Below are 18,856 nucleotides of genomic sequence, written 5' to 3'. Positions count from 1 at the left end.
CCTCTGCAGGAGCAGCAAGCGCTCTTAACCACTGGGCCATCTCTCTAGCCTCTCAAATACTCTTTACAGTACAGGTACCTTTCATCATCCTGGAAATAAAATCAAGAGCTAATTCTTTTTTTTTTTTTTTTCAAGAGCTAATTCTTAAGCCAGGTGTGGTGTGTGTGCTGATAATCACAATACTCACCTGGAGGGTGAGGCCGAAGTATCAAAAGAGCTTGAGGGTAGCCTGGGCTACTGAGGAAGATCCTATCTTAAAAAGAGAAAGGGGAGGGGGAAAAAGTAATACTTCAATCTTCTATATTAAAGTTATCATGGTTACTTGAGATGTGTTACAAGACACCTCTGAAAAACATAGGATAAATTGATGGCTATTGCCATCTGAGGGAAAGAAAAGTTATTACAGTCCACTAGACACGGGAAACAGTATCACAGAAGTCCCCGCTATCATTCTAAGACAGAAATTACTGCTCAAAACTGCCCATTCCAGTGTCAAGAAATTCTCACTCATCCTTTAAGCAAGGTAACACGAGACGAAAGACATGAAATTCAACTCTCCTTCAGTGCTTAAAGTCAAATTTATTACAATAGCAAGAGTCATGATTAAAAATGCTGGTTAAAATGATCAAGTATCTAAATCATTCTTCTAATGTAAATACTAGAAATGACAACAATTCTATATGTACACAAAATATTGAAATACACATAATATCATGCACAAGGCCAAAAAGTAACATTGCACGCTGTCCGCTGTCTGTCCATCTGCTGGTCCCAGCGTCACACCAGCCTGAGCTGGGTGTGCTGATTCCTCAGACCACAAGCCTCAAGGGTCGAGCGCTCTGGACACTCATCAGCTACTAACATTAATGCTTAAACACCGCGGATGGCATCCTGATGAGGTGGCTGTTTTCACCTCCTTCTCCTGACAGGTCGCAGATAAAAAGGATGAGCTAGAAAAACTGTTTATAAGAACCAACGTGGATCCCGTGTTTCCTGTGGAGGTGACATCAAGTTCCACACAAAGAAGGAAAAATGCACCGACATGTAAATCCAAAGAAGCCATAGGCCTCTGCTTGCTCTTGACGCTCATACGCCTCCAGGGGAGGCCAGAACCAGCCGGCCAAAGGGGAATGATGGAGAGTTGGGGATGGGAGACACTGGAAAGGGGCAGGAAGCACAAAGTTTTAAAGGGAAATTTCAAAGAATTGTCTGTCTTCCCCTTCACTTAAAGCAGGGACCCTGGGCAGGCGGGAGGGGGGGCAGGGAGGGGGGGAGGCAGCGGCAGGGCTTTTGGGTTATTTTGTAACTTATTCTGTGCAAACAGCCATGGCCCTTTAAATGATGTGAGGATTGATTTGTTCCCTCCTTAGAACAGGTTCCCCTAATTTGTTGTTGTTTAGTTTTTGGTTTGGTTTGGTTTTTCGAGACAGGGTTTCTCTGTGTAGCCTTGGCTATCCTGGAACTTACTTTGTAGACCAGGCTAGCCTCAAACTCAGAGATCTACCTGCTTCTGCCTCCTGAGTACTGGGATTAAAGGTGTGCGCCACCACACCCTACCCAGGTCCTCCCCCCAAATTTGAGGAACATCCCAAATATAAGTTTAAACATTTTAGAAACACCAGGAGTCTGAACTTATTCTTACCATGGGGCAGGTAATGAGCATGCAACACCCAGAGAGGTTAAGTGTTGTGCCCAGGGGAGGACAGTGAGCTAGGCACGATGCTGATTCCTCTACGACCAAGCTTCTCAGACTTCAACAGGCATGTGACAAGTGTGGACTGTCACCAGACGCACCAGGTCTAATGGGGCTTCAGAGCCCACATCCCCTGTGAGCTCCCAGCAGAGTGTGGATGCCACTCACGCTGAGATGGAGCTGCAGTGTACAGAGAGAAGGCCAACTCTGTCTGGGCTGTCACAGATCTGTCCCAGTGTCTCTGATTACCCAAGTATATCCCAAGCAGAATCTGAGTCGATGGAGTGACCTATCTGCCAGGAATAGAACTCATCTTTTGTTTACAACATCTTCCCTAAGATGATTACGATATAAAGGTATAAAAAAACTCAGCATATTAAAATCCATAAGAAAACACCACATGTGCACAGATATACGTACAGTACAAATTCTAAGAAACTCGCTGCTTTCCATCAGGATAAAGTGCTACCACTGTTCCCAACTGAAATCATCTCCTCTTCCAAAGACGAGGAAAAAGCCTTGAATTGTGAGGAAGATGACAGCATTCCCAGCCAGCACGAGGCCGCAGGCTCCCCACTTGATCTGAAACACAAGAGAAGGGGTAAGTCACCTTCAGATTGTACTCTGTAAACCTCTTCTTCTCTGCTCCAGAAACCCCCACTGAAACAGGACCACGGCTGCCACAAGGCTGAGTCACGTCATGGGTGGAGGACAGTGAACGTCTCAGCCATTAGTTTAAGTGATGCCGTGATGCTTGTGAATTAAGTCTAGTGTCATCCTTTACATCGTCCCTGGTTTTAGTTGACAATGACTGCCTCAGGCAAAACACATGTAAGCAAGATTACTGATGATCCCATGTCAACATTAGGTACAAATGCTCTGCAATGCATCAACCTCTTTCACAGAGAACAGGGACTGGAAAGTTAGGCATCTGTTTGCTTCTTTTCTAGGCAAGGCATACTTTTAAACAATAATCTGCACTTAAACAAAAGGGGCATTCCAGCTGGGCAGCTGGTTTCCTGGAGGCACAGCTGGGACGAGAGTACCCTCTAGTGGGCGTTTCTTTTCTTTTGGCTTCAAATGAACCAACAGAAATATCAATGAAAGTTTCTTCCCCCAAACACAAGCACAGTGCAGAAAGTAGAAATATCAACACTTAAGGCAAAAGAAGGAGGCCACGGCCACCTCGTGTTCAGAGCTTCAGAAAGCCTCATGGCTTTAGGAAAGTTGGAGCTGGCGCAGCCTTAGGGGGGCTCTGGCTCAGTAGGCCTCAAGGACATTTGTGGCCTTCCTCTCGGTGCCTCCTTTTTGCTTCATCATAATGCACTGTTCTTTTCTCCACACAGTGCATTTTCATACCTAGGTGCCATTCCAACAGCCTTCTCTACTTTAATCAGAATCCTATTGGGCTTTAGAGGCTCACATCAACCAGCAGCTGGCATTTCTCTCTTCATGGTGCGCCTATGGTATTCTTACCAATGTCCCTCCTCATACATTGTACACCTTAGCATATATCCTCATCGGGGCATCATCGTGTTCTTCGAGTGCTGACGGTATGGGGTTTTTAGTCATGGTATTTAATGCTAAATAAATAAACGAGATTTGTACATATTTGCACATGTTTGATAGCCAATGTGGTTGGCAGAATAAAAACAAAGAGTAGGAGAGTCAGAGAACATCAAGAAACTGAATAAAGTATACCCACAATGTTTGTTTACATGCCAAAAAAAAAAAAAAAAAGCCTACAATGGCTATGGTGATGTCACTCACTAGATATTGCTCAGTATCTACCAGAGTACTGAGAAGTAAGTTCCTAGTTCCAATTTGATAAGACCTTCATTTTCTGACTGGGGAAGCATCTTTTCTATCGTCTCTATGGTTTGCCCTGTCGTATAAGAGGCAGGAATCTAAGATTGATTGAAAAGAATGGCTTAATGTGGAAAAAGCAAAAAGTTATACGATTTGACTAAAAGTTGTAGGAGAAACAAAGAAAGCAGTCTGAAAATACGAGCAAGATACTGATGAATCTCAAGTAGGAGAGAGAAACGCAAGCTGCAGCTGGCTTCACGGGAAGCTGAAGCAATGAAAATGAACTTGAGGTCTCAGACACAGGCCTTTGAAACAAACCCTGACGGCCAACTGAAACAATAGAAAACAGAACTCACCACAGCCACGCGAGCAAGAATAACAGGAAATCCAAAGGCAGAAACAACAATCCCAGTAGTGAAGAAATATGCCAGCTCCCGACAGGCACTGCTGGTCGCATCGGAGTCATATGTGACCCTTTTGGCAATGAAGTAGGGGATGGGGGAGATGACGTAGAAAATCAAGACGAACAGGGGCCAGTAAACGCTGTCCTCAGTGGAACCAAGATGAAACCCAAAAGAAATGTTACATCTTAACTCAAAGGCATATTATTGTTTCATTATCATTAGTTTACATGTTTAAGTAAAAACATTAATCAACTATAACTATTATATCATGAAAATATTTCTACCAGGCACAGATATAGTTAGGAAAACATTACTTATTCTCTAGTACATATGCAGTTTATATTATGTCAAGAAACAACCATAGAGTACTATATTACAGATCTGCAGTTTTTTTGCAGTACTGAACCCCGGACTTTGTACAAGCTGGCAAGAACTCTACCACTGAGCTGTATAGCTGGCCATGATCAGCACCTCCAAGGACAGGGTCTTAAAAAACCACCTGCTTTCCCTTCAGAACACAGTACAGTGGCTTATGCATGCTAGTTTCATGAAGATCTTTCACATGCATGCATACATGCATGAAAGCTTCCAATGATTTAAAATGAAACACAAATCAGGTTCCACATCCGCTGTTTTCCATTTCTTCAATTCACTCTGGCCCACCCCACCCTCACGGCACGGCAGCCTTCTCCCTGCTCCCGGCACACTCTGGTCTCAAGCTTGCCTTGGGCTCTGACCTGCAGTGCAGTCAAGGCTGGAGACCCCTTCCTGAAGGTGACCCCAGTGACCCTTGACTACAACACCCCTTTCTAGCTTTCTGCACAGCACCATTTGGTATCTCTGTGCTCACTAGAACAAAGATGTGATTTGTCTTAGTCAATCTCCATTTATCTCCAGAGCCCTGAATGGGACGTTCCACTTACACTTGTCAAGTGGGGGTGGGGGCGGGATTTTAGGGATGAAGGAATGAAAATGTGCATTTGCTCACTGTATGTACCCAACACCACCTTTTATTACAGTAGATTACAAGTATAATCTCACACGAAGGAGCAAAACCACTTGCAGTGGTTAAGAATAGCCACTGCATTTACAATTGTGTTTTCCCTAGAAATACTTTCAAAATAATCTACCATCCTGGTCGCCTTCGGTTAGACACCCATTAGAGAAAAACACACCAGCCAGTCATCATCATAAACACACGGCACAATAACACACACCATCACCAAACGGTAATCATGCGGATCCACCCACACAGCAAGCACCCCTGGGGGTGAAGGGTGTAGGAAGTCGGGGTGATAACCAGGAAGCAAGAAGGGAGTGTCCTTCAGCAAGCAGACTCGGGATGGAAACAATGGATGCAGGCTCCTCATTTGAAACTGCAGAGGTTATTAGAATATATTCCAGAAAGTACTGTTGCAAGGCGCTGCTAGGTAATATCAGGACAGAGACAGTGAGGAGCAAGCTACAGAGGAGGGGCCTAACTGTCACCTGCACTCTCCCTGGAATACTGTGACAGTTTTCTGAGGCATACTCGAAGAGACTGTCTCACACAGAGCAGGCCTCTGGCAAGAGACATCTTTTCATATACAAAATTTAACATTTAAATATCACGTGGTTTACTAAATGGGAAGGCCAAAGACTGGCCAACTCTTTTCTGTAAAAGATGATAGACAGACCACGAGTGGCCAGGCCACCTCAGGTCTCCGTCTCCTCTACACTCTGCCACTGTGGCGCAGAAGCGGTGTCGGTGGTCCCAACAAAGTCTGACCCACCGCAGCGGGCAACAGCTACACTGGCCAGTTTGCCAACTTCCGATGCAGACGAAAGTCCCAAGTTACTGTCACAAAGGCATAAAGTGCGTCTCTGTGTGGCGGCGGCAGCAATGTGTGCCGTTCCCATCTTACGGAGACATGGTACCTTACAGAGAATTCAAACACCTGGATTCCATCAGTCATGGAATGACAGGCAGTGCCTTGGCCAAGAGTCAGAGCAGAGTGCCACATCCACGTCTGCCATTTCCTACTGTACAGTCAGCCAGGTTTTCACCATCCCAGGCTTTGTTTTCCCAGGCAGGAAGGGGAACAACATATCCCTAAACCAGAATACAGTAATAGCTGTGAAAACTCTAAACAAATGTGTGTGCTTACATCATGTTTAAATAATGTGTGTGATCACTTCTAACTCCATGGTACATTTGAACTCAGCAATGTTTCCCTGGTTAGTTTTTTGCCAACTTGACACAAGCTAGAGTCATTTGAGAAGAGGGAACCTCACTTGAGAAAATACCTCCGTAAGACTGGCCTACAGGCTAGCCTGTGGGGCATTTTCTTGATTTATGATTGGTGCAGAAGGTCCAGCCCACTGTGTGTGGGGGGTGCCACCTTGAGCAAGTGGTCCTGAGGTGTGTAAATAGTAAGCAATGAGGAGCAAGCCAGGAAACAGCATTCCTCGCAGCCTCTGCTTCAGTTCCTGCCTTGAGTTCCTGCCCTGACTTCCCTTCATGATGGACTACAACTGTAAGCTGAAATAAAGCCTTTCTCCCTAGGCTGCTTTTAGTCATGGGGTTTTATCCCAGCAATAGAAAACCTAAGACAGAGGTCACAAAAACCAGTTCCAGCTGGTCTCAGTCGCACACGTTTAGGTCAGGCATTGAAGCCACTCACCACTCATTCAAGCTGGCAGGAACTTGCCTGAGCCCTGATATCGGTGAATACAACCTACTGTCACCTACACAGGCCATTTCCTCGGCTCTAGGCCCCATCTACATCTCCAACAGTGGTCCCTCAGGATCCATCCGGATTACAGTCTCTGTCACCACATTCCTACCTAGCCTCATGATATGTTTTCCCAGCTCCTGTTATCTGGACACATATCTAACCTCCTCCACAGGGCATACAAAGCCCCAAAGAACTGGCTCTACTTGCTGGGTTAATCCTCCTTTAGTGGTTGCAGCACAAAGGCTACTGACTGTTCCCTATGCCTGTGATGCAGAGAACATCTCGCTCATCCACTAAGTCTTGGCTCAGGAGAAATGCGCAGGTCCGATCTCTGAGCTCCCACGGTCTCTACGCTCTTGTTTCCTTGATTAATTGTCTCTCTCTTCCAACTTCAAGGGCAAGCTCCTGTGGGCAGGACGCATGCTCACAACCCCAGCTGCTTCAGGCTCAGAGCTTAACAACTGTTTATTAAATTAATACATCCATTTGTTTTTAAAGGAGTTTTTCTCTACATAAATACACTGGTCCCTGAAGGGGCTGAATTCCTAATGCAGACCTCACCAACTCCTGCATCACAGCACGGGCCACACTGATCAGACTCCGACAGTGACCGTAACACAGAAGGGACTTTGAGAGCTGGAGAAATGGTTCAGTACGTAAAGCGTGCGCTGTACAAACACAAAGACCCGAGTTCAATCCCTAGCAGTCGTGTAGAAAGCCTGACACAGTAGTGTACACCTGTAATCCCAGCACTTGGGGTGGGGTGGGGGTGGGAGGACAGAGGGATCTGCATAGCTTGTTGGCCAGTCTAACCAAATGAGCAAGCTCCAGGTTCACTTAGAGATCCTGTCTCAAAAAAATAAGGTGGGAAAAGAGAAAATAAGGTAGAGAAGAGACTGGAAGACACGTCACCTTCACAAATACCTGCATACACGCGCATGTACGTGTACACACACACACACACACACACACACACTAATTCCTTTTTGAAACAACTTACCCATAGTCCTCCAAGGCACATCCCAGCATGAGAAAAGTCAGCCCAATAGCCCCGCTGAAGGATAGTGCCACGAGAGCTGTGGAAAACACACGCGAATGTTAAAGGTTCTAATCGATGGTTGTTTGGGGTGATGGGTCCAAACAATAATAGGTGCAGAGTTTTGTCTAAGGGATGGCAAATGTCCTGGGAACAGACGGCAGTGGAGGCAGCACGACCTTGTGAATATGATAAAGTCAACAGAATTTTACATTTAGAAAGGCTGAGTTTATGCTATCTGAATATATCTCAGTAACACATGGCTGGCAGGTCGGCTCAGCAGATAAAGGCACCTGCTGCCCAGCCTGATGAGCTGAGTTCAATCTCCAGGACCCACACTGTGGAAGGAGAGAGCCAGCTCCTGCAGGCTATCTTCTAACCTCCACAGGTGTGTTGTATGTGCACACTCACATACATTCTTTTAAAGATGAAATTTAAGGAGAGGTTGTTATGGGATATTTGTACCCTGTGTGAAGGAGTATTGCTGTAATTGTGGTAATAAAAAGCTGGATGGCCAATAGCTAGACAAGAGGTACAGGCGGGATTTCTGGGGAGAAAGGAAGAGGAGGAGGAATCCAGGCACATGGGAGATGCCTGGAGACATGGAGAGGAAACACGAGGTGCAAGATGGAAGAGGGGCAATGCCATGTGATAGAATATAGATATATAAATGGGTTAATTTAGGTTATAAGAGCTAGTTAGAAACAAGCCTAAGCTATAGGCCAAGCTTTCGTAATTAATAAGAAGTCTCCATGTCATTATTTAGGAGCTGGCTGGTGAGACAGAAAAATACTCATTACAAGAGGTCACAAATTTAAGCAAATGTAGCAATTTACTTACGTCATTAATTGATGTTACATCTGACCATCCACTGAGAACTACTGTGTGACTGAATGTCTGTGTACCTTTTAAATTCATATATTTGAAATCATAACTCCTGGTAACATGGTCTTAATAAGTGAGGCCTAAGCCAGGCGGTGGTGGCGCACGCCTTTAATCCCAGCACTCGGGAGGCAGAGCCAGGCGGATCTCTGTGAGTTCGAGGCCAGCCTGGGCTACCAAGTGAGTCCCAGGAAAGGCACAAAGCTACACAGAGAAACCCTGTCTCAAAAAAAAAAAAAAAAAAAAAAAAAAAAAAAAAAAAAAAGTGAGGCCTTTGGGTTTGTTTTCTTTAAAACAATGTAGTCCAAGCTGGTTTCCAACTTGAGATCCTCCTGCCTCCACAGCTCAAGAGCTGGGATAATAGGCACACATAGCCATACATTTAGGAAGTCAATATACTGAGACGAGAGCATGACTGTAGAGTTCTTTTGACAGGACCAGTGTCCTTATCACAAGAGAAAGAAACTTCTCTTTTTCACTGTGTCTGCTCCTGGATCCTGGACTTCCTGGCCTCCAATACTCAGGATTAAGTCATTTAAACTGCCCAGTTTGTGGTTCATTTGGTCCCACAGCCCACAGTGAGAATGGCAATGGCCTCTGTCCACCACTTTAAAACCAAGGGTGGAAAGCTCTCTGGCCACTCCAGCAACTTGGCCCTGCCTACCACATGGGTTCTCTCTACATGTGCCAAGATCGTCAACACCAGTGAGGGGAACTCACAATATGCCTTCATAGGAAACGATCCCCAACAAGTGGCCACCGTATAAATCCCCACACGCACTGGATACTCACATCAGAACATGTCGGCCCTTTCCACTTTGCCCTGTGACAGCCCATCAGGTTAACTCTCGGTCACCAAATGGGTCTCAGATGTCAATTCTGCAACCAGCTGGTTGCACGACCTTAGGCAGCTGGACCTCTCTGAGCCTAGTTTCTTACCTGTAAAATGGCAATGATGGTCCCATTTCATGGGGCTTTTGGGATCATCTATACATGGTGCTCAACAAAAGGGACTCAACTGTTGCTGGCTATGGCAGCTCTCCACTCACCCAGCTATTCAAAAAACTAATAAATCAGAAGCACAGGATACCGGATCATCCAGACTTTCTTCTTAAAATCCCTAATATAATTAGTCACTGACTAATGAAGACTTTTTTTTAAATTTTTATTTATTTTTATGTGCATTGATGTTCTGCCTGTGTAAGGGGGTCCAGTCCCTTGGAACTGGAGTTACAGACAGTTGTGAGGCACCATGTGAGTGCTGGGAATTGAACCCGGGTCTTCTGGAAGAATAGTCCGTGTTCTTAACCGCTGAGCCATGTCTTCAGCCCCTAATCAAGTTTTTTTTTTTTATTGCCTTCTTTTATTAAGAGATTTAGAGAGAGTGTTCAATAGAAAGAAACCATTATGCTTTCCAGGAACCCTGGATGAATACAGATGTCAGGGGAGGAGGAAGGAATTTCTATCTTAGTGTCTATCTTTTTCTACTAATAGGATATTTTTAATGGACAAATGTCTGTGAGTTTAGAAGTTGCCTGGTCCTTTTCTCATAGCCTTGCCCTGTTCCTCTGTGACAGACTGCCTGCAAAGTTCTCTCTTCCAGGAACTTATAGCATGTGAACCACAGACTTACTTCTTCTTTCTGTTCCAAAATCATCTCAAAGTTCATAACCATATTCCTGCTCAGTGCCTTTAAACCCTGTGTGTGTGTGTGTGTGTGTGTGTGTGTGTGTGTGTGTGTGTGTGTGTGTGTGTGTGTATTCAGGAATTGCACTCTCTGCCCACTCCCTCTCTTTTTAAATTGTGTGTAATGATGATGGGGGGGGGGGGGACAGGTCTACGTGCCGCAGCACATGTAAAGACAACCTTGTGAAGTCAGTTCTCTCCTCCCACCGTCCCATGGGTTCCCGGGGATTGAACTGAAATCCCTCCGCTTGCAGAGCGAGCCTCTGCTGAGCCAGCTTGCCAGCTTGCTGCCATTTCTTAAATTTCAGTAGGAGCTAACCAACCACTCAAGTCCGTCTCTTTTCACTTCACACTTGACTGCTGAGAAGCTCAGTTCAACCCCAAGCTCCCAGAACAAGGGCCCAGCCATATCTAAGGCTCCATCCCACAGCAGATCCTAAGAACTCTATTTCTCATCTAGATGACTGTGCCGGTAGAGCCAAAGCCAAGACCTCAAATCCAGCATGTAAAATGACCTTCCATTCCTACTCCATCCCCACCCTTTTAAACGCATGCTTCATCTTACCCTGAAGACCCGTTTTAGAGGGCTGGAACCACAGCTGTCCTCTACAGCTCATCAAAGTAACTCATTTTACCAGACCTCACTCAAAACGGCCGTCTTCTCTTGAACTCTTTGCTACTGTTTCAGGGCAGCCCTTATGCTCTCCTCCTGCTGCCGACTGAGCCTCTCCCTAGCCTTCCTCCATACAGATGATTAGCTGCCTGCGTGTTGCCCTCTGCATCTCTGGTCACAGCCCACAAGCTGCTCTATCACTAGAGGCACACAACAGTCTCACTCTGAACATCTCCCGCTTCAACCCTCCCCCCTCCCCCTCCAAGTCCCTGAGAACAAGAAAAGAAGATGTGTTCTTTCACGGCCTCTGCCCTAGTCGGATGCTGTTCTGCCCTGCTGGAATATATTCTGGTCTCAACCCCACCCTTGCGGGGCCCTATAAATTCAGCTGAAGTATTTCCTCTTCTGTCACCTGCCCCCATCGAGGAGTGGTCATCCACGCTGGCTTCACAACGGAGAGCCACAAACTGGGTGACTGAGAACCAGAGAAAATCATTCTCTTAGTTCTGGAATCAAGGTGTCGGCGGGGCCATCCTCTTTCTGAAGTCTATAAGGAGCAAGCTTCCTTGCCTAACACCCAGTGCCAGTACTTCTGGCTTGCAGCTATACCATTACAATTTAAAATTATTTACTTAGGTTTATCTACCGATATATGGGAGTGTGCCATAGTACATGTACATATGTAAAGAGCTGGTTCTCTCCAGTTTCCCCATGTAGGTCCCAGGGATCAAACTCAGGTCTTAAGGTTTGGCAGTATTAAGTGCCTTGCCTATTAAGCCAGTGGTTCTCAAACTGTGGGTCATGACCCCCTTGGGAGGTGAAAGGACGCTTTTCACAAGGGTCACCTGAGATCATCAGAAAGCACAGATATTTACATTACAGTTCATAACAATGGCAACATTACAGTTATGAAGTGGTAATGACAATAATCTTCCGGTTGAGGGTCACCACACCATGAGGAACTGTGTTAAAGGGTCCTCCCAGCGTTAGGCAGGTTGAGGACCACTGTACTAAGCCACTTCTGTCCTTATGTGGTGCTTTCCCTGTATGTCTTCATGCACAAATTTCTCTGCTATCTGAAGGACATCGTGCAAGGCAGTAAGTACTACCTTCGGCTGATTAACATCTGCTGTTTGCAAATAAGGTCACACCCTTATTTGCCACTAGGGAGTTACAACTTGAACATATCTTTGGAGGGACATGATTCACCCCAACATATTATCTCTATGTTCCCAACTGTCTCTGAGCACACCTCATTTACTTACACAGCAATATAATTATCTGCAGCCGTCAAGTCAGTAAAAATTTCTCATTTATCTTTTATCCTCGGTCTCCAATATAGTTCTCCGTAACAGCTGAATTACCCGAAAAATTTTTTACTTTGCTTTGTTCTTATCCACTTCATAGCCTGAGTTCCTTTTCACTACATGATTTCTAGCACGTTCACACATAAACTACTGTTACTATTTTGTTACTTTGTGGCCATGACCAAACACTCTGTAGTGGTTAGACACCATTTCCCCTGTTTTCTGCACGGCTTTCAAATGGATATATTATACGGTGGACACTGCCCAAGTAAACCACGTTTACTCAGCTGATACGGAACAGGAAAGTCCTCCAGAAATGGTAAGGTATCTCTGTTACTGCTACTCAGACACATTCATAGTGCACCCACAAGTACACATGCATATACACTGTGCCTATCTGTACACATGCTGGTGAAAGACCCCCGCTCCATTATGAGGATATGGGGCGTTGGGCCGATGTTATGCCCCCCCCAATAACTTGGCCTTAGAAACGCCATTCTGCAGGAATCAGAAAAACAGGAGTTCACAGCCATAGCCAGCTACCCGGCCTTGACAGAGATAGCTATGGCCAGCCTTGAGAGAGATAACTGTGGTCAGCAGCCTTGGGAGTAAGACAGTTGATATTTTATGGCGGGCCCCTGGCCTTGAGGAATAAGCAGCTGGCCTGGACAAGGCCAAATCAGCCACACACATATGACCCCAAGTTCACCCTGGCCTTCTTTGAAACAACCAATAGGGACCCTGTAACTATGCTTCTCGCTTCTGTAACCGCGCCTCTGCCCCTGGGATCCCATAAAAAGTCCCCCTTGCCCTAGGAAAGCGCGCAAGTCCTCCAAGAGACTTCGCCCCAGGTACCTGGTCTAAATAAACCCTCTTGCTTTTGCATCTGATCTGTGGTTTCGGTGTGTTCCTTGGGTTTGGGGTCTCTCCCGGAGAAAGATCTCAGCCGGGGGTCTTTCATTTGGTGGCCCGTACGGGGATTGAGACCCCTCCCTGGGACCACCGACCCACCATCAGGAGGTAAGCCGGCCGGCCTTGATTTATGTCATCCCTGTCCAGTCTGAGGGTTGTCTGTTTGTCTGAGTGTTAAATGTTGTTTGTTTGTCTCCGCGCCTGCGTCTGATAATCTGTCTGTGTCAGTGGATCTGAAAGGGGGGACCGACGGGTCTGGACTTCGCCACTGAACCCTGGGAGACGTCCTAGGGGAATCTGGGAACCTGAAAGACGTTCCACGGTTCATCTGAAGTGCCCTCTGTGGCACGGTCTGAAGACCCCTCTGGGGGCACGGTTTTTCTGGTTTTGCTTTCGGTTTGGAACCGAAGCCGCGCAGCGAGTTTTAGTCTTATTTATATTGGTCTGTCGTTTTTTTTTGTTTTCTGTTTAACCGTTCTCCTCTTAAAAACAGCCATAGGACAGACTGTCATCACCCCCTTGAGCCTCATGCTTAAACACTGGTCAGACGTAAAGAAAGACACGAGCCAACAACAAAGGAGTCGTAATCAAAAAAAAAAAAAAAAAAATAGATCACTCTTTGCGAGGCCGATTGGGTTAAAATGGATGTAGGATGGCCTCGTCAGGAAACCTTTAACCTCAGTCTTATTTCACAGGTGGAAAAAAAAAAAGTTTTTGCTTCCAGTCCCCATGGCCACCCGGACCAGGTCCCATACATTGCCATGTGGAGACTCCTGACAACAGAACCTCCCCCATGGGTTAAGCCGTTTCTCTTCCCCTCAGCCCCCCGGCGGCAGCAGCGCTCGCCGAATCCCGGAGCCGAGGAAGCCAGATCGGCGGATCCCTCCCACTCCCTGTTCCTCCCTAACCCCACACCAGCAAGTCTTTTCCTCTCCCCGCGGGCCGCTGCTCCGGCGCAGGCGGGCGCGCGGGCAGGCTTGCAGGCGGGTGCGGGAAAAGGAAACGCGCAGGCAGGGCTGCCGGGAAGCTAGGGCGCCGGGACGCCCCCTGCCCAGTCCCCGCAGGCCGTCAGCGGTGATGGCGGTGGCGGCGGCGGGTGCCGGAGCTCCCCGCGCCTCCTCCCGTCCGCGCGGCCGCGGCGCGGTCGCGGGGGTCCGGGACGGCGCTGGGGGGGCTCCCCTCACTCCCCGCTCTCCCCGGCTGTCCATGTCTCCCGTGCGGGCGGAGGAGTCCGCCCCGCCGGGCCGTGGTTTTCCGCGTGGCGCCTAACAGCGGACTTGGAGCTGGTGCAGACCAGGGGAATCTGATCGCGGAGGCCCGGGGCGGCGCGGACATGGGCACCAAGCAGAGTGGCCCCGCCGCCAACGGCCGCACCCGCGCCTACTCGGGCTCGGACCTGCCCTCCGGCGGCGCGCGCGCGCGCGCGGCGGCCCCCGGCGCGGCTGGCCGGGACCCGGGCGGCGGAGGCCCGCGGCGACACAGGCGGGGCCAGGGGCGGGGCCGGCGACCAGCCGGACCCGGGCGGCGGGGAGCCAGCGGCGGCGCAGGCGGCCTTGGTCCCGGCAACGCCCCACAGCCGCTCGCTCGGAGGGGCGGTGGATAGCGCGATGGGCGGCCGAGCGGCACAGTCGGCAGCGGCGGCGCAGGCGGACACGGGATGTGGCAGGGACACGCAGGCGGGGCCGGGGATGGGGTCGGCGAGGGACCGCCCCCTGGCCGGCGACCCACAGCGATGTGCCACGACCGGCTCCGGCCCAATATGGGAAAGGTGACTAGGGGGCGGCGTCACCCATGGACGCCGAGTCACCCCGCCCCGAGTGTTACAACCCCCCCGACAGCGCCGGAGGGACCGGCGGCTCCTGCAGCGGCCCCCAAACAGCGGAGGATGAGTTCCTGCTTCCTCCCCAATTGCCGGTCGCCTACGAGAAAGGCGGGACAAAGCAGCGAAGGTAGGGAACACCTACATCTCTGGCCAGTTGCTCTTAGCGGGTCTCCAGGGGCTCTAACCCCCTACCGATTGGGCTCAGGTTACCAGAAAGAGACGCCGGCAGCGCGTTTTTAAAAAAAGAACTTAGAGAGACACGGAGGGAGAGGAAAAACAAACAAAAAAGTCCTGGCCACTGTAATGTCTCAGGGACAGGTCAGAGAGGGAGTTAGGAAGTTAGGACGGGAGATCAAAAAAAAGAACACTGCTTGACAAAGACAAAGTGCTTACTGTAAACAGAGAGGACATTGGGCTCGTGACTGATCAAAAAAAGCCTCAAGGGTCTCGGAGACCTAAGCCAAGGGTCCTCAATCTGGAAGATTGGGGAGGTCAAGGCCAGGAGACCCCCTCCCCCCGACCTAGGATAACTCTCAAGATTAGGGGGCAGCCAGTGACCTTCCTAGTGGACACCGGGGCTCAACATTCAGTCCTGACCCATACCGGAGGCTCTCTCAATGACCGCACAGCTTTGGTCCAGGGGGCCACAGGTAACAGGAGGTATCAAAGGACCACCGGAAAAAAAAAAAAAAAAAAAAAGGTTCAGCTGACATCTGGACAGGACCCAAAGGGAGCCCCCTACAAGTCCTAGCCCTTTAAACTGTTCGTGGACGAGAACTCAGGCTTTGCAAAAGAAATGTTGATACAGAGACTGGGGCCATGAAAGCCCGGTAGCTGCAGGATGGCCCGCCCCCCTGTCTACATGTGGTAGCCATTGCTGTTTTGCTCAAGGATGCAGGGAAACTGACTTTGGGACAGCCATTAACTGTGTTATCCTCCCATGCGGTAAAAGCTCTGGTCCAGCAGCCCTCAGATCGAATGGTGTGCAGACCAGTTGTCTCCCTCAACCCCGCAACCCTGCTGCCTGGTTCATGGATGGGAACAGCTTCCTCCAAGAAAGAGAACGGAGGACTGGAGCAGCCGTCACCACCGAATCGGAGATAGTTTGGACCTCACCACTGCCACCTGGAACATCGGCCCAAAAGGCAGAGCTGATCGCGCTGACCCAGGCCCTCCGGATGGCGGAAGCCCGGAGGACCAGGAACTAACAAAGAAAATGGGGGCGAAATAAAGCCCCGAGCGACACGCTTACATCATAGATGGACAGAGGCCTTGCCTACCAAGAAAAAAAGACCACTAACGTGGTAACCAAAAAACTCCTAGATGACATCTTTCCCAGGTATGGAATACCCCAGATATTGGGGTCAGACAATGGGCCCGCCTTCGTCTCCCAGGTAAGTCAGGAGGTGGCCAGGCTACGGGGGATCGATTGGAAACTTCATTGTGCATACAGCCCCCAGAGCTCAGGACAGGTAGAACGTGCAAATAAAACCATTAAGGAGACTTTAACCAAATTAACGCTTGCAACTGGCACTAGAGATTGGGTGCTCCTACTCCCCCTAGCCCTTTACCGAGCCCGGAACACTCCTGGGCCTCATGGCCTAACCCCGTTCGAGATCATGTATGGGGCTCCCCCACCAATTGTAAATTTCCTTTACTCTGATATCTCCTCTTTTGCCACTAGCCCTCCAATTGATGCAAAAGACGGTGCAAAAACCCCTGCCTGCCGGGAGCAACTGAACCGCCCGGTGATGCCTCACCCATTCAAGATTGGGGACTCTGTCTAGGTCCGACGCCATCAATCCAGGAACCTAGAGCCGAGGTTGACGGGACAGCGGCTTGGGTCCACACGTCACATGTAAAGACTGCCAAGGAACCCGACGAAGCTGAGGGCACCGAGACATCTAGTTCAACGCTCTCCAAACCCACTAAAGATAAGACTCACCCGGGGGTCCCCTTGATCCCCCTAATAGTCCTCCTGACATAAGGAGGGACATCACCAGAGAGCCTGTTTCCCTGACGCTGGCCCTGTTACTGGAAAAAAATTACCATAAACAAAATAGCTGCTGGGGTAGATACAGGGACTGCAGCCCTTATGGAGACCGGCCAATTCAGACAGCTCCAAGTAGCCATGCTCAACAAAAATGATTTAAAAGATAGTTCCAAAGGTCACCGTGGTTTATGACCCTTGTCTCCACCATTATGGGCCCCCTAATCGTCCTCCTGCTCATTTTATTGTTTGGGTCATACATCCTCAACAGATTGGTGCAATTCATCAAGGATAAGGTTTCTGTTGCCCAGGCTTTGATCCTAACCAAACAATATCAGAGGCTCAGACAGTCAGAGATAGAGCTAACCCCTTATTCTCCATCCTAAAATGAAAGATTTCATTTGGTACAAAAGAAAATGGGGGAATGAAAGACCCCCGCTCCATTATGAGGATATGGGGCGTTGGGCCGATGTTATGCCCCCCCCAATAACTTGGCCTTAGAAACGCCATTCTGCAGGAATCAGAAAAACAGGAGTTCACAGCCATAGCCAGCTACCCGGCCTTGACAGAGATAGCTATGGCCAGCCTTGAGAGAGATAACTGTGGTCAGCAGCCTTGGGAGTAAGACAGTTGATATTTTATGGCGGGCCCCTGGCCTTGAGGAATAAGCAGCTGGCCTGGACAAGGCCAAATCAGCCACACACATATGACCCCAAGTTCACCCTGGCCTTCTTTGAAACAACCAATAGGGACCCTGTAACTATGCTTCTCGCTTCTGTAACCGCGCCTCTGCCCCTGGGATCCCATAAAAAGTCCCCCTTGCCCTAGGAAAGCGCGCAAGTCCTCCAAGAGACTTCGCCCCAGGTACCTGGTCTAAATAAACCCTCTTGCTTTTGCATCTGATCTGTGGTTTCGGTGTGTTCCTTGGGTTTGGGGTCTCTCCCGGAGAAAGATCTCAGCCGGGGGTCTTTCATTGGTAAGTGGGAAGGTCTTGGACAGTTTTTAAGGAAAGGAAGTCCAACAGAGACAAGTTAGTCTATTTTGTGCAGATGATCAGAAATCCAATCAGGAAGCCTTCCAATAACTACGTGCCCACTCAGACCCCCATTGCTCTTCATTCATAGAGGTCAGGGTGGTCATCTCGGTACCCTCTTTTATCACCATTCAAAAACACAAACAGCACACCCACTGCTTTGTCTGTTCACAGTCGAGTTAAAGAAAACACTCAAAGTCTTGTTAAAATCCCACCTAATCACAGCCCCCAGGCTGCGACGAACAGAGTGTTTCTGGTTACTTTTCACTGCCACACGCCCGGAATTGATTCTGCCCATCTAGAAAATCATAAGGAACAACAGAACCAAGTTTCCAACACCCAGCCTGGAGACAAAGGCTCCTCTGTAAGCCACAGGAAACTGCGGAGGAGCAGGAAGGTGAGGATGTGGGACCCTGGTGGGACCCGCGGGGAACTGAGACGCCCAGGAGGCGACAGGGGGAATGCACAGCCCACAGGGGGAAGCCTCCGCCAGGGGTCTGGCGGGCGTGGGCACGAGCATTTACAGGGTCCGCGAAACACCGCTGCAGCGCACCCGGGAGGCCGGGGTCTGCAAGAGCCCGCACGCTCAGCAAGCTAGGAGCCGCACAGCTAGGAGCCGGAGCGACCCCAACCACCAGCCGCGGGCGGGGGTCGCGGTATACCTTTAACGCCCGCCATGTCTCTGGAGCTGAGGCCGTCGCTGCTTCCGGCTTCCTCCAAAAGCCGCCCCCACCCAGACTAGCAAAGGGCTGGCGTGCGAATCCGGGACCCGCCCCGACTCGCAGGGTCCGCCCTTGATGGCATTATCCCCGCCCTCAGCCAACGTGACCCCGCCCCCTTGTACAGGACCCGCCTCCTGTTGGTTTAGGCTCCACCTCCGTCCCCCTCCCATCCCGTTCGCGGAGCCCCGCCCTCGAGGCCTGAGCCCACCTCTCCAAATAGGTCCCGCCCC

The 18,856-nt window shown here is 49.3% G+C and overlaps 1 protein-coding gene and 1 long non-coding RNA gene across 3 annotated transcripts; one reads left to right on the top strand and one right to left on the bottom strand.

Moving 5' to 3' along the window:
• Positions 1–559: 559 nt before the first annotated feature.
• On the bottom strand, positions 560–18,699 carry Leprot (leptin receptor overlapping transcript). Of its 2 annotated transcripts, none has more exons than XM_006998023.4 (4): positions 18,567–18,699; positions 7,624–7,699; positions 3,859–4,045; positions 560–2,275 (listed from the first exon to the last, which is right to left on the bottom strand). In XM_006998023.4, the coding sequence occupies exons 1-4, from the start codon at positions 18,580–18,582 to the stop codon at positions 2,159–2,161; spliced, it is 396 nt and encodes a 131-aa protein (XP_006998085.1). In that variant the 5' UTR covers positions 18,583–18,699; the 3' UTR covers positions 560–2,158. The 2 variants fall into 2 exon arrangements, with proteins under 2 accessions (XP_006998085.1, XP_076420692.1); XM_076564577.1 differs by lacking the exon at positions 18,567–18,699 and adding an exon at positions 8,814–9,044 and having other exon boundaries at positions 7,624–8,624.
• Positions 12,560–17,774, top strand: LOC143271916 (uncharacterized). Its single transcript, XR_013049243.1, has 2 exons — positions 12,560–13,167; positions 16,566–17,774. It is a non-coding gene; the product is annotated as an uncharacterized LOC143271916 (long non-coding RNA).
• Positions 18,700–18,856: the final 157 nt, after the last annotated feature.

Source organism: Peromyscus maniculatus, chromosome 2, assembly GCF_049852395.1.
Source record: "Peromyscus maniculatus bairdii isolate BWxNUB_F1_BW_parent chromosome 2, HU_Pman_BW_mat_3.1, whole genome shotgun sequence".
Taxonomy (NCBI): domain Eukaryota; kingdom Metazoa; phylum Chordata; class Mammalia; order Rodentia; family Cricetidae; genus Peromyscus; species Peromyscus maniculatus.
Note: the sequence above shows the minus strand (reverse complement) of the source record. Positions and strands in the feature narration are given on the sequence as shown.